Below are 12,256 nucleotides of genomic sequence, written 5' to 3'. Positions count from 1 at the left end.
AAACTGGAGAAAAGAGTGTCACCCCAGGAAAGGGTCTGAAAATACATGGCTAGTAGTAGTAATACGAAGTATTTTGTTACCAAGGGTGATTATCATGACAGAGTAAGGTCCCTGCTGGAGGAGTTGCACGTGGCAACAGTCTCCCCTAAAGCAAAGTTAAAACCTTGATGCAGGTCACAGTGGAAATGGAATACATCAGGGAGCATCCAGTTCACATGGGTAGTGAAATAAAAGAAAGCCAAACAGATATGAAACTAAAATGTTAATATGATCTTTATTATATAGCACATCTGGTATTTGTGCATCCTAACAATTATACAGAATACTCTATAAAACCAAACCTGACCATTCAAAAGTACACAATTAAGACTTGACCCCTAGTTGCATCTCTTAAAAATACACACGTGGTCGTGCTGTTGTAACAATATTTGGAAAAAGCCAAACAGTACAAGAAGGGAGGGAATAGAGACTGACATCTGTGCCAAAGTAATTTTCTTTTGTTATTGCACTTTTATTCTACACACTTAGTATGTTACACTTTTATTTAACACTGTAATAAACATTAGTTCTTTAAACAAACAAAAAACATTGCATAAAGACAATAAGCTGTCCAGGCAATTTTCTGTATGGGCCCTCTGAGCAAGCTGGCCTCCCCAGGGTCAGGTATTCTCACAGCCTCTGCCATCTCCTCAACTGGACTAGAAATTAACAAAGCAGGTGACGTTAACAACAGAACCTCTTTTAAGAACAACAGTGCTACTTGAAACCTCCAGGGGAATTTTCAATGCAAGTGCCTTAAGACCACTCCTTTTTTACCCACTTAAATATCATACTAGCTCTAACCCACCCCACACCCATCATTAGTATAAACCTCTCATTTTCTTTTAAAGAAAAAATGGGTTATTTGATCCAGCAAATCCAAGAATCAAAATTTGAAAACTCAGAGTAACTCCCCTTTTGGCAATGGACTTTTCCAGGGCTATTCATTCCGCTCTGATACAACATGAACTTTGAAGGCTTCCTGATTAGCCCAAAAGAATACCAAGCATGGTGTCTCTCTAAAGCACGGCCAGAGAGTACCTCAGTTTCCCAAAGTGCTACTGTAATCACTACTCCCCCAGGCTTCTCAGTGCTAAACAATAAGCCAAAAAATAAAGTGTCATTTAGTGCGGTTGTCACTCGCAGCCCTGCCACCCTGAGCTACTTCTGTCAGGAAAAAATTTTCCCAAACACTCTTTTTTTTTTTTTTTTTTTTTTTTTTCTGTGCTGGGAACTGAACCCAAGGCCAGGAGCATAGTAAACTATATGCTCTACCACTGAGCTCCACCCACAGCCCTCCCACTCTTTGGTAGCCCAAGCAAAGATACAAAAATGCCTTTGGGAGTTCACAGGTACAGGTCATTGCCCTATTTCTACCCCTTAGTAATGTATCCTTTCCTCCACTGTTTCCTCCAGCTTTAGTGTTCAGTTGTGAGCAGCTGCTGCCTCGGCTCTATCCCCTCAGAGTTGATGGAGTCAAAAGTGACTCTCTTTGGTCTGGGAACAACCGGCACAGTCCTCCTTCCTGGACAGTACCAGGCTGTTCAATTGAGAAGTTGCTCTCTACAGAGGATGGAGGAAACGGGGTGCCTTAGACACCTCCCAGAAACAGCGGTTCTCGGGCAGCCCTGTTGCTGCGAGCTCTCTAGGCACAGGGTCAGCCATGCCAGGGCCCCACGCGTCGCCATCATTCCTCTCCAGGAAGCCTCTCACTCAGTTCTTAAGCAAAATGAGCAATCAGACTTCAAGCTCATTAAAAAGGCCAGGTGAACATTTTGGGCTGGGTAAACTTCCCTCATTCAATTCTTTAGAAGGACTGAATGCAGTGAGGGTAATTCTTCATGCCTCTCTTCCTCCCTCAGCCACAATCTCACCTCTCCACTCAGACACACAACTAACTAAAGCTGGGAAGTAAACTCTTCAGCCATACTGAGCCCTCTACCATCCAAGTGCTGCGACACTTCTATGAATGCCTAGTGTCTTCCCAAGTGATATACAATACAGTACATTTAATGGCATACCATCACTTTAGTAATAATGGGTGCCAGCAAACTAGAATTCAAAATTAGCTAACAACGTTATAAACCAAAAGTAAAATATACACACATCATACACACATATTCCTGCACTCAGCCTGCTGAGTGTTTAAATAATGCTCCCAAATATCCACATGTGGAATTTGGCTGGCCTGGGGACTTTCAGGAATATCTTGCACCTTTTCTCAGAATACTTTTTAAAAATTAACTGTAAAAGAACTCCTGACTTAGCATTAGTTCCTCCCTTACTCCCTCCCACTGGGCAAAAAGTGTAGAGAACCTGCTAGAAAACTGGTTATCAGAGCAGACTAAGCCACAGGGGATAAACTGAAAAGGAACTCGGGGGGTAGGAAAATCTAACCTCCCATGTGTGACTGGGGTATGAGCTAAGGCTTTGCAAGAATGTTAGGAATGTAGTCTCCACAATGGAAGTACAGACTCCTGATTCCAGCTAGGGTTAGAAGACAAAAATCTGATAAAGGGAACTAACATATAAGACTTTTCTTGAAATTTCATACAGTACAGATTTATAATGATTTTCACCCAAGTAGAGACTACTCACTTCTCCTTTAACTTACCACCTGGCTTCCTGTAAGCCCCATCATCGTCCCCAGAGGGCAACAAATTCATGCTGAGAATAGTGACTTGAAGTATGTATTGAAATATGTAACTAAATAGGTGTTCAGATTCTAAGAGATAAACTGAACATTCCACCAAAACAAGGCTGGAGCCAGTGAACCCAAAGACACTGGGTCCCCTTTATCATTTGCAAATAAAAAAGTTTATAGCATTACATGAGTTTCTGAAAGGATGCAGTGCTTAGGGGCTTCTATGCTCAAATGTGTCATAATTAGAGCCAAGGGTAGCTAAAGTTAAAAGCGAACTTTAAAAGTTACATAAAAATGTCTTATAGACTCCACTTACTCCATTAATATGTAAGAGATGGTCATTCAGTTACAGACGACCCTAGAAAATCCCAGCAGCTAATTTAACACTCATCTTAAACACCTACTGGGGACCTGATTCACACACTTTGGAGATAAACACAAAGGGCCAGACCAGAGTTCTTGAGACTGGACAGATGGTTGGAGGCTATTCACCTCCACTATCTATTTCTTCATCTACTTCTGTTTCTAAAGTAATGAAACAGTTTGGTGGAAGAAGGTTTGAAATCAAGACCTGAGATGCACCAATGGCAAATTGTTCCCCTTTCCTCTGACTGGAATTGTCCATCTTTGTCTTGATGTATACTTCTTAAGAACACCTCCAAAGACTACCGCTCCTCCACCTTCCACTCGGAAGGGAGCAGTGCTTCCAGCCATTAACACACAGAGCTACCACAGGGCTCTTCTCTTTCATCTGGTTCCTTTTTACTTCTAACAGATTATATCTAAATAAGATAAAGAAGGGACAGAAGAAACCTTGGCTTTTCAACCACTGGTCAAGTTTTTAAAACATTAGTGTGTTAGATTCAAACCCCCAAAGAGTTTCTGATTTAAGTTTTGAGAACAAGCTGGTATGCACACTTCCAGTAGGCTTGTATGCAGGCCAGGTTCCCTATCATTGCCACCTCTCAGGTCTTACCCACATGCTTCACTCTGGGTCAGTTCTGCTCTCCGAATCCTAAGTACCATGTAATCTGGAGCTTTCCCACCTTAAGACCAAAAGAGGGAAGAGGGGTGGGAGGAAGACCCAACAGATTCTGTTCTGGAGTTAGCAATAACTCAAAATCCAATAGCTTATATATGTATATATATATACACAGACATATGCACACTTTCTTCTTTTCTTTCTTTTTTGGCCTCTTGGTAATGTAACAGTGAAACCTCCCAGAAATCAGGGATGTGTAGCCCTATAAATGTAAACACACTGGCACTGTGAGGAAAAGACAGCTTTGTTTCTAGCTTCCTCATTGGGGCTTCTGACCATTACAACCTGAGATTCCTGGTTTCAGATAGCAGGATCCAGGGCATCCACAAGTTTTGTCTTGTTTGTCCCTATATTAACACAATCTTGACCTAAAATATTTTCTAACTGGTCCTAACCACTGGGTAGAATCAAACTATTCCTAGCTAATGCTGAAATCATGAAAATGATACATTTTCAATACTATTGCCACTGCAGTGTCCCACTTACTGTCTTAGAAACATAATACAGTGAATAGACAATGGCAACAATTGCCTCCCTTAGTTCTGAGGCCAGAAGGTAATATTCCGCAGCTTTTATACATCTTAGACAATCTTTTGCCAAAGGGATAGGGTGGGGCATCTGTGACCTGCTCAGAATGCTCAGTCATCCAACTCTTCACTGTCCAGGAGCCACCTCTGCCTAGGAAGGTCCTAAGTTGCCCAGCAAGCACCAGTCCCTTGGAAGCTCCCTATAATGAAAAAAATGTCAAATTCTCCCCATGGCCAAAAGGTGAGGGGAAGGAAAGAAACGAATGGAGGAAAAAGGCCTTTGCTTTCAAGTAGAATCATCTAGTCCTCTGTTCAGCCGCTCAGAATTTGACTGGCACAGTCGGTCCATGATGCCCCGGAGCATGGGCTGGACAATGCCCAAAAGAGGCCTCTTAGAGGGGTCACCATCCCAACAGGCTTCCATCAACTGCCAGCACTCCTCATCAAACACAGGGAGACGTTCTGGGCGGGCCCCTAGAGAAATGAGCACGATATCAGACCAGTCAGTATGAGGGGGCCCAACACGACCAGCCAGCCGGGTCTCAGGGAACTAGAGTGTAAGGAGCTGTGGTTTCCACTGCAAACATCTAGGTTAGAACCTAACAGGAACAGTGAAGAAAAACTGGAACCCACTGGCATAGGAAATTGAAGAGGAAAATTCAAAGGAAAAAAAAGCATTTTGACACAGTTTTACACAATTTAACAATTTAACAACTGTTGCCTAGAAGCAACAGTTTGAGTTAAATCTTTTCTGGATTCCATGATGATCTAAATATGCTTGTGGCCCTGCTGTGGAGTAGTATGAGAGGACAACAAGCAGAGTCCTGGGGCAGGGCTGGCCTCTGCTCTCGCTAGGCAGGGCAGTGCTGTGGCTCTTACCTTTCCGCACATTGTTCCAGAGATGGTCTTTGCTAGCACACCTCTCAAATGCCTCAGGGAGCTTGACGGAGCCTGAGCAGATATACCAGAAGAGAATCCCGAAAGCATAGACATCCACAGAATTATCATACTTTCCTACAGAAAGAAGGGATAAACACCAGTGAGCCAGAGAGGGAAGGTGGCAGCATGGCCACCCACTTGCATCGGCAGGTCTTTTTACACCTTTTCCAGAGCTGTTAATGTCCACTGTCTTTTAAAACAGCCCTTCAGGTAGTCAGGGCACATTTATAATAAGAATACTAAGGCTCTGGGAGGTCAAAGCTAAGAGCATGCCAACACATGAACTTGACAAAGGAAAAGGAAAATAGGGTCTTTGTTTTCATGGGGTAACTACAAAATTAATCCTAAAAGGTCACATCAGGGAAATATAGGTGGGTGGATACACTGGAACTAGAACATAATAGATTGTTTTAAGTCCCAGAGAGGAGTCTGGATCCAGTGGGCAGCAGGAGGTCATTTACACTTTAGAGCAGGAGGTGACATGAAAAATATATTTTAGAACGATTATTCTAACAGAAATAGAGTGGACTACAATAGAAATAAAAGACTTTGAATATGAAGTAGTCAAAGTAGAACAATAGTGGCACGAATAGAAATATTTTTAAAAAGCGTTTAGGGAAAGGAAAATGATGACCACTTGGTTCAGATGTGGGTAGGACTACAGCTATCTACCTAACTCCTAATCCTAAGAGCATCACTTGATGAAGAATTGGAGGAAGACTTGTGAACAAAATGAAAGCAATCCAATTACACTGCTAATTTCAGCTATTACCAGTGCTAATGTCTAACCTGTAATTACCTTTCCATCTTCCTGACAAAGTACAACTCTTCTCTACTCACTTCCATTCAAAAATTTAGAGCATCTTTTACTCATTCTTCCCTGTTCATCACTCACATGAAATGAATAACAAAATCTTATCTATTCCATCCTCTGAATTGATCTCCAATCTGTTTCGTTTTTGTTTTGGCATTAACACCAACCTAATCCTGGAGATAACCACTTACCTAACCAGTCTCCTTGTTTGGTTCTTCTCACCCAAATCCCCTCTACCTCCTGCTGCTGAGCTAATCTTCCATAAGCATCTTCTTTGTATTCTTCCCTCAAAAGCTCAGCAGCTCTTCCTCCTGCACAGTAGGCCTACCTCCTCTGCTGGAATTTCAAGCTCAAAGTATTCATTTCCAACCTTGCTTGTCACTATTTCTCAATTGAATTTCTCTCCTGTCATATTTATTTCTATTCTACAACATTCCTCAATATTTCCCCTTCTCCAACCTCCAGAAGTTTTTCTCCTTCATGATACATGGTTAGACTCTAAAGATAGGAAGACCTAGATTCAAATCCTAGGTCTATTACTTTCTATCTCAATGTTTTTGGGTGAGTTACTTCACCAATCTGGTCTTAACTTTGTCTAGGAAATGCACAAAAAATGCATCAATATTATCACATAATTTTGAGGACTAAAAGAAACAAAATATATAAAAACATGCACACACTGCCTACCTCAAAGTATATACTCAATGAATGAGTTCCCTTTCCACATACCAATTTTTCCAGATCTGACTCAAATTCTACCTAAAATTTCACCTCTAACTCAAATCATCAAACATTTCAAACTTCCTTTTTCCCATTGTGGAACACAAACAGTACATCATATAGCCCTTCATTTAGTATTTTTTTTTCATATATTTACTTTTTATTGAATTTGTTAATATTACAGAGTTCTTGCACTGCCAAACCATGCCTGAGAATCCAAAGAAGGAAGTGGTATAATGGACAGCCTCATCCACCCATCATACAGTATATTAAAACTTGATTCATATGCATTTTGAGAATTTCACAATCTTTTATAAAATTTTAACAAGAGTTGGAATTTAAATCTGCTGCAGGTCTTCAAAATTTCCAGTACAGTGTGCCATTAAATAGACCTCCTCATATTCATCTCAGTTCATTCCTCAACAACATAACCCAACAAAAGTTTGTGGGGAAAATGTATACTTTAAGGAAAAATATGTGGCTCAAGTTCCAAGAGATTACTCGTTAAGGTTTTTGGCTCCCAAATCATGTCTTCAGTGTAACCAAGAATCTTTTTTCTCATTTAATCATCCTACCTCTCCCCAAATGACTCAACTACTCATTCAAATAGATCAGAAGGCAGGCGTCCTACCTGCCACCTCAAACACCGACATTATTGCCCAGAAGTGATAGCAGGTCCTGTGAGGAGACACTGTAGCCCTCCTAGAAGTCCAATTCCTGCACTGACGTTCACCAAGACTGAACTCCTGCAGAGGATGCCCCCTTACCAGGACAGCTGCATTCCCCTCGTGTGCTTCACACTTGCCAGTAGCAAGGCTGCAACTCCGGCCTTTGGCGGGTGGATTTATTACAGAGAAACCCAAACTCTGCATCAAGTGGTCATATATTTCTACTGAATCAAAGATATAAAACTAGGAATTGCCAGACTGTCTCATTAGGTGGAAAGAAACTTTTCAGTAATCCTGGGGAGCTTCCACAAGTCCCTTTTATGGACTAAGTACTATTGGATAGCTTAAGCTGTAATTATTAATAAAAGCGCTACAATCACTGTCTTTTGCCCTGCCTTTCCAGATGAACACTATTAGACACATGAAAAGGCTGGTAACAGAGCTAGCGGGGACAATCACTGTAACTTTAGAATGTTTTACTACCTTAAAAATTTGGACACAAGTATGTAAGGAACTCTTATCAATGACCATACAAGACCCATGACACTTAAATGGGTTGTGGGTGGTTTTGCTTACATCACTGGACTCTTAAAGACAGGCCAGTGACTCCCTTAGCCTGAGCAGAAACCGCTCTCCACAGCAGTGTACTGTACAATTTAGACCTGATTGGAGGCTTTAGCAGCACCTGAAGTAGAGCCTCCAGCATTCACTGCCCCTTATGTCAAAGGCTATTTGGTTCCACTCTAGGGATTGGCAAATTCAGGAGACATTTCACAATTCTAATGCATATTTCAGGTTACTTACTTAACCAAGCAATATGCTGTCAAAGAACTTATTCCAAGTCAAAGCAAAAAAGGCCTTAATGTGGAACACAGAAAAAGCACTATCCAAATAAAAAATTACTAAGAGAAACAAGATTATTCCCTCCCCCACCCCTCTTCCCACTTGGTGGCCCCAAGTTTGGTTGAATTTCATTTGTAGTTACCTCAGACTACAACTAAAAACTTAAATTATAAATCACGCCCCTACACAGATGATCTGAACACAGTTCTTTTGAGCAGCATGTTCCAGGAAGTATAATATAGCCACAGCCTACTACAGAGTATTCCTTAGGGTGGGGCACAGGACAGGTTAATTAAGGTCACTTAAATCTTCATCTTTAACAGCAGATCAGAACTCAGATGGCTGACTTTCTGCAGGATTTCTGATAGGAATCCAGTAGAGCTGGTTTCAAGGTTCACATCGACACTTTAATAGCTGTAGCCTTCTTATCCAGAAGTTGTGATCCACATGAAGTCCACAATAAGTGCAGCAAATCTGAGGTAGTCAACCCTTACGAAGGCTCAGTATTTTCGGCTTTCTACATGCTTGGCAGTGGACTGCAGGGATGGGAACTGTGTGTCGCTGTATATTTCTGGTGGTCCTTGTGGTGTTTTCCTTGTTGTGGTTAGCCTGGCCCCGGGAGGCCTATACACACCACTAGTCATTGCTGGTTCTGGGGTTTCTGTAACAACTACTGGAGCAGGAGGTGCTTGTACCAGAGCTGTTTTATTCCAGGGACCTGAAGATTTTTCTACACCACCACCTCCGCCACCTTCTTCCCAGTTATCTCCTGGATCTTCTCTCTTTTCATTGTCATCTTCTTCCTTTTCACTTATCTGCATTGTCTGAACTCTGAGTCCGCTGTAATCAACCTCTTTCTGCTCAAATTCTTTCCATTCATCTTCGTCCTTCGTCACGGCCTTGGTGGCGGCCCCGGGGCCGGGGCCCGGGGCCCCCGCGCCTGCGGTCCCTCCATCGCCCAGCCGGGACCCTGCGCCTGTGGTCCCGCCATCGCCAGGCCTGGCCCCCGCGCCCTTGGCCCGCCGCTCCGCTGCTCCCGCCCGCGCTGCCCGCCGCGCCTACGGCGCTCGCCGCCCTGCTGCTCCGCTCCTTCTTCTTCTTCTTATCCCTCTTGGCAAAGAAGTTGTCCAGGCTCCGCTCCTCCCTCTCGGCCATGGCCGCAACCTCGTCGGCCCGGATGGGTGGGGCCGGCGGCGGGCGCGGCCGCTCGCAGCTCCTTCATTTAGTATTAAATTGCATGCTGCTTGATAATGCTTCCAAATTATTCTACCTCTCTTAATATATCTTAATATATCTCTCAGTTACAAGTTCTTTAATGGTAGATGACAACTTCTATTATATAGGAGTTATTTGATTTAGAATTTATGATCAAATAAATGATTATAGCAATTGTGGCATAATAACCCAGAGATAAATCCAAAAGAATGCTTCCCAATTTTCATTTGCACTTTTCTTTCTACTTCTGTACCTCTTCACTTTTCCCTTTCTGCCATAGGTTTGCCCTGCTCTGGTTTCTCCCCAGTCAGCCAGACCTGCCAGCAGTACTTATGCATACCACTGAGTCTGAGGGGTAGCACTCAGGATTAAAGTCCTGACCCTGCCCAAATCTACTTCCTGCCCTCCAGGTCTTACCTGTGAAAAGTTCTGGGGCCATATGGATTGGTGTCCCCACAATGCTGCCTGACATCATGGCCTCTGGCTTGCAGAATCCTAAGTCAGTGATCTTGGCACGATTCTGCTTGTCCAGCTGCCAACAAAGCAGGGGAAGAAGTCACCTTGTCTCTGAGCCTGCACATAACCAGGTTCAAAATAGGTACCTCAAAGTAGTACTGCCTCCAACTAGCCCCTCTTCACACTCTTCCCCATTACTGCTCTCTTCGGAGACTGTGAGCAGCTGATGGCAGGGACTATTCCTTTTATCCTTGTATCCCTGGCACCTATGAAAATCTTCATAAACCCTGGAAGAACACATGAGTGAAGGTCTATGGAAGGACAGTGAGGGAAACATTCCAGCTCCTGATTCTTCTCCTGACCCCAGGGTAGAAGGCTGAGGGCACCTGGTCAGCCTAAGGGCTTCCTGAAATTTTGGTATTTCCTTTCCTAAAGATCCAAGAGAGGACTGGGGGTGTAGCTCAGTGGCAATGCACTTGCTAATGTGCATGAGGACCAGGGTTTAATTCCCAGCACCACAAAATAAGATTCTTTTTAGGAGGAGTATGTCCAAATTAAAAAAAAAAAAAAAAAAAAAAAAAAAAAAAAAAAAAAAAAAGTAGAATATGTCAAAAGTTTCTTTCTTTTTTGCAGTCCTGGGGATTGAATCCAGGATCTTGGAATACACTAGGTAAGCACTCTACTGCTGAGCTACATCCAAAATCCCAGTCCAAATTATTCTTCATAATTTAGATAACATAATTTAGACTAGTGAGTTCATGACTATCTTACCTTTTAAGGTATATTTAGTTATCTCAGCTCTTATCCAATATCTCTGATCAAACCCTAAGCAATAACAAAGGCCTGCAATCCTCAAAAATATCAATGTCATAAAAAAAGCAAAAAAAAGGTGGACTGTTCTAGATTAAAGGAAACTAAATAAGCATGACAACAAAATGTACTACATGATACTTGGACTGGATCCTGGATCAAACAAACAAACAGACCATATTTGGAGCAACTGGATATATGAGGGGAAAACTAGAAAACTGTTGATACAGATGGCATGTTAAATAACAACATTATATTGATGGTGAATTTCTTGGTGTGATAATGACATTTTTATTATGTGTAAACTGCCTTTTTATTGGGTGATATATACTGTAATATTTAGAAATGGAGTATTACCTGCAACTTACTTTCACAAGTTCAGTGAAAAAGTATGCATGTGTGTGCATGTGAGTGTATATAAAGAGTGAGAATGTGAGTGAGCATGCTAGAAGAAACAGAAGAGGAATCTGGGTAAAGGATATGGAGGTCTTTGGGGCTGGAGTTGTGGCTCAGTGGTAGAGCGCTTGCCTAGCATGCGTGAGGCACTGAATTTGATTCTCAACACCACATAAAAATAAATGAATAAAATAAAAGTTCATCAACATCTTAAATTAATAGACAAAAAAGGATAAATAGGTCTTCACTGTACTACTCTTTTAACTTTTTCTATAAGGTCAAAATATTTCAACAGTGTAGAGGGAAAAAAACACATACTACTATAAGGTAGGTCTGTACTGAACTCCAGACTAAGCTTTAATTCAAACATACCATCCATCCACTATGCTATTAACTCTACTTCTTTCCATTTCGACTTTTCCTAGGACCAAACTTCCATTTTGTGCATTCTCCACGCACAGAAGCAGGGTGTCTTCTGGGGAAACAGCTCTACTTACCAGTACATTTTTCAGTTTGATATCACGATGGACGAGTCCCTGGCCGTGCAGGAAGCGGACTCCTTCCACTACATCTAGTGCTATCTGCAAACGTGTCTCCAGGGCCAGTCCAGCCTTGGGGAGACAAAAGAGCTTACTGTCACCAACAGGGCAACTCCTCAATCCAACTTGCTTGAACAAGTGAGACATCCTTCTTTGAGGAACTAACAAACTGACCACATCAGGACACACAAGGACAGAAAAATGAGTAGAAATAAAAGGGGAAGAGGAAAGCAGGAGAAGGAAGTAGAGGAAAAGCAAGGAAGTGCAAGCTGAAAAGGACACAAAGCCAGTAAATTTCCTTGGGGACTGCAGCTGGGCCAGCTGGATGATGCCCTGAGGTGACAAGGAGAGGTGCAGCCAAAGGACTAAAGCCATGAGCCACCCCTGACCCCCACCACTTCATTTTTTTTTTTTTCTGGTACCAGAGATTGAACTCAGGGGCACTTAACCACACCCCAGTCCTTTTTTATATTTTATTTAGATACAGGGTCTCACTGAGTTGCTTAACTCCTCACTAAGTTGCTGATGCTGGCTTTGAACTGGTGGTCCCCCTGCCTCAGCCTCCTGAGCTTCTGGAATTATAGGCATGAACCACTGCACCCAG

The 12,256-nt window shown here is 42.4% G+C and overlaps 1 protein-coding gene and 1 pseudogene across 2 annotated transcripts in view; both read right to left on the bottom strand.

Annotated features, from left to right (window-relative positions):
- Nucleotides 1–251: 251 nt before the first annotated feature.
- Nucleotides 252–12,256, bottom strand: part of DSTYK (dual serine/threonine and tyrosine protein kinase) — a 57,007-nt gene continuing 45,002 nt past the window's right edge. Inside the window, exons 10-13 of the mRNA XM_079107353.1 lie at nucleotides 11,611–11,724; nucleotides 9,869–9,983; nucleotides 5,132–5,266; nucleotides 252–4,726 (exon numbers count right to left, since the gene is read on the bottom strand). Coding sequence (XP_078963479.1) covers nucleotides 4,539–4,726; nucleotides 5,132–5,266; nucleotides 9,869–9,983; nucleotides 11,611–11,724 — 552 coding nt within the window. The 3' untranslated portion in view covers nucleotides 252–4,538. The remainder of the gene's footprint in view (nucleotides 4,727–5,131; nucleotides 5,267–9,868; nucleotides 9,984–11,610; nucleotides 11,725–12,256) is intronic.
- LOC306642015 (protein CDV3 homolog) lies at nucleotides 7,577–9,391 on the bottom strand (annotated as a pseudogene). The gene has a single exon. The product of its transcript is annotated as a protein CDV3 homolog (transcript).

The sequence above is a fragment of the Sciurus vulgaris genome (genome assembly GCF_902686455.1).
Source record: "Sciurus vulgaris genome assembly, chromosome: 12".
In the NCBI taxonomy this organism is placed as follows: domain Eukaryota; kingdom Metazoa; phylum Chordata; class Mammalia; order Rodentia; family Sciuridae; genus Sciurus; species Sciurus vulgaris.
The sequence above is the reverse complement of the archived record's forward strand: the minus strand, read 5'-3'. Positions and strand labels throughout refer to the sequence as shown.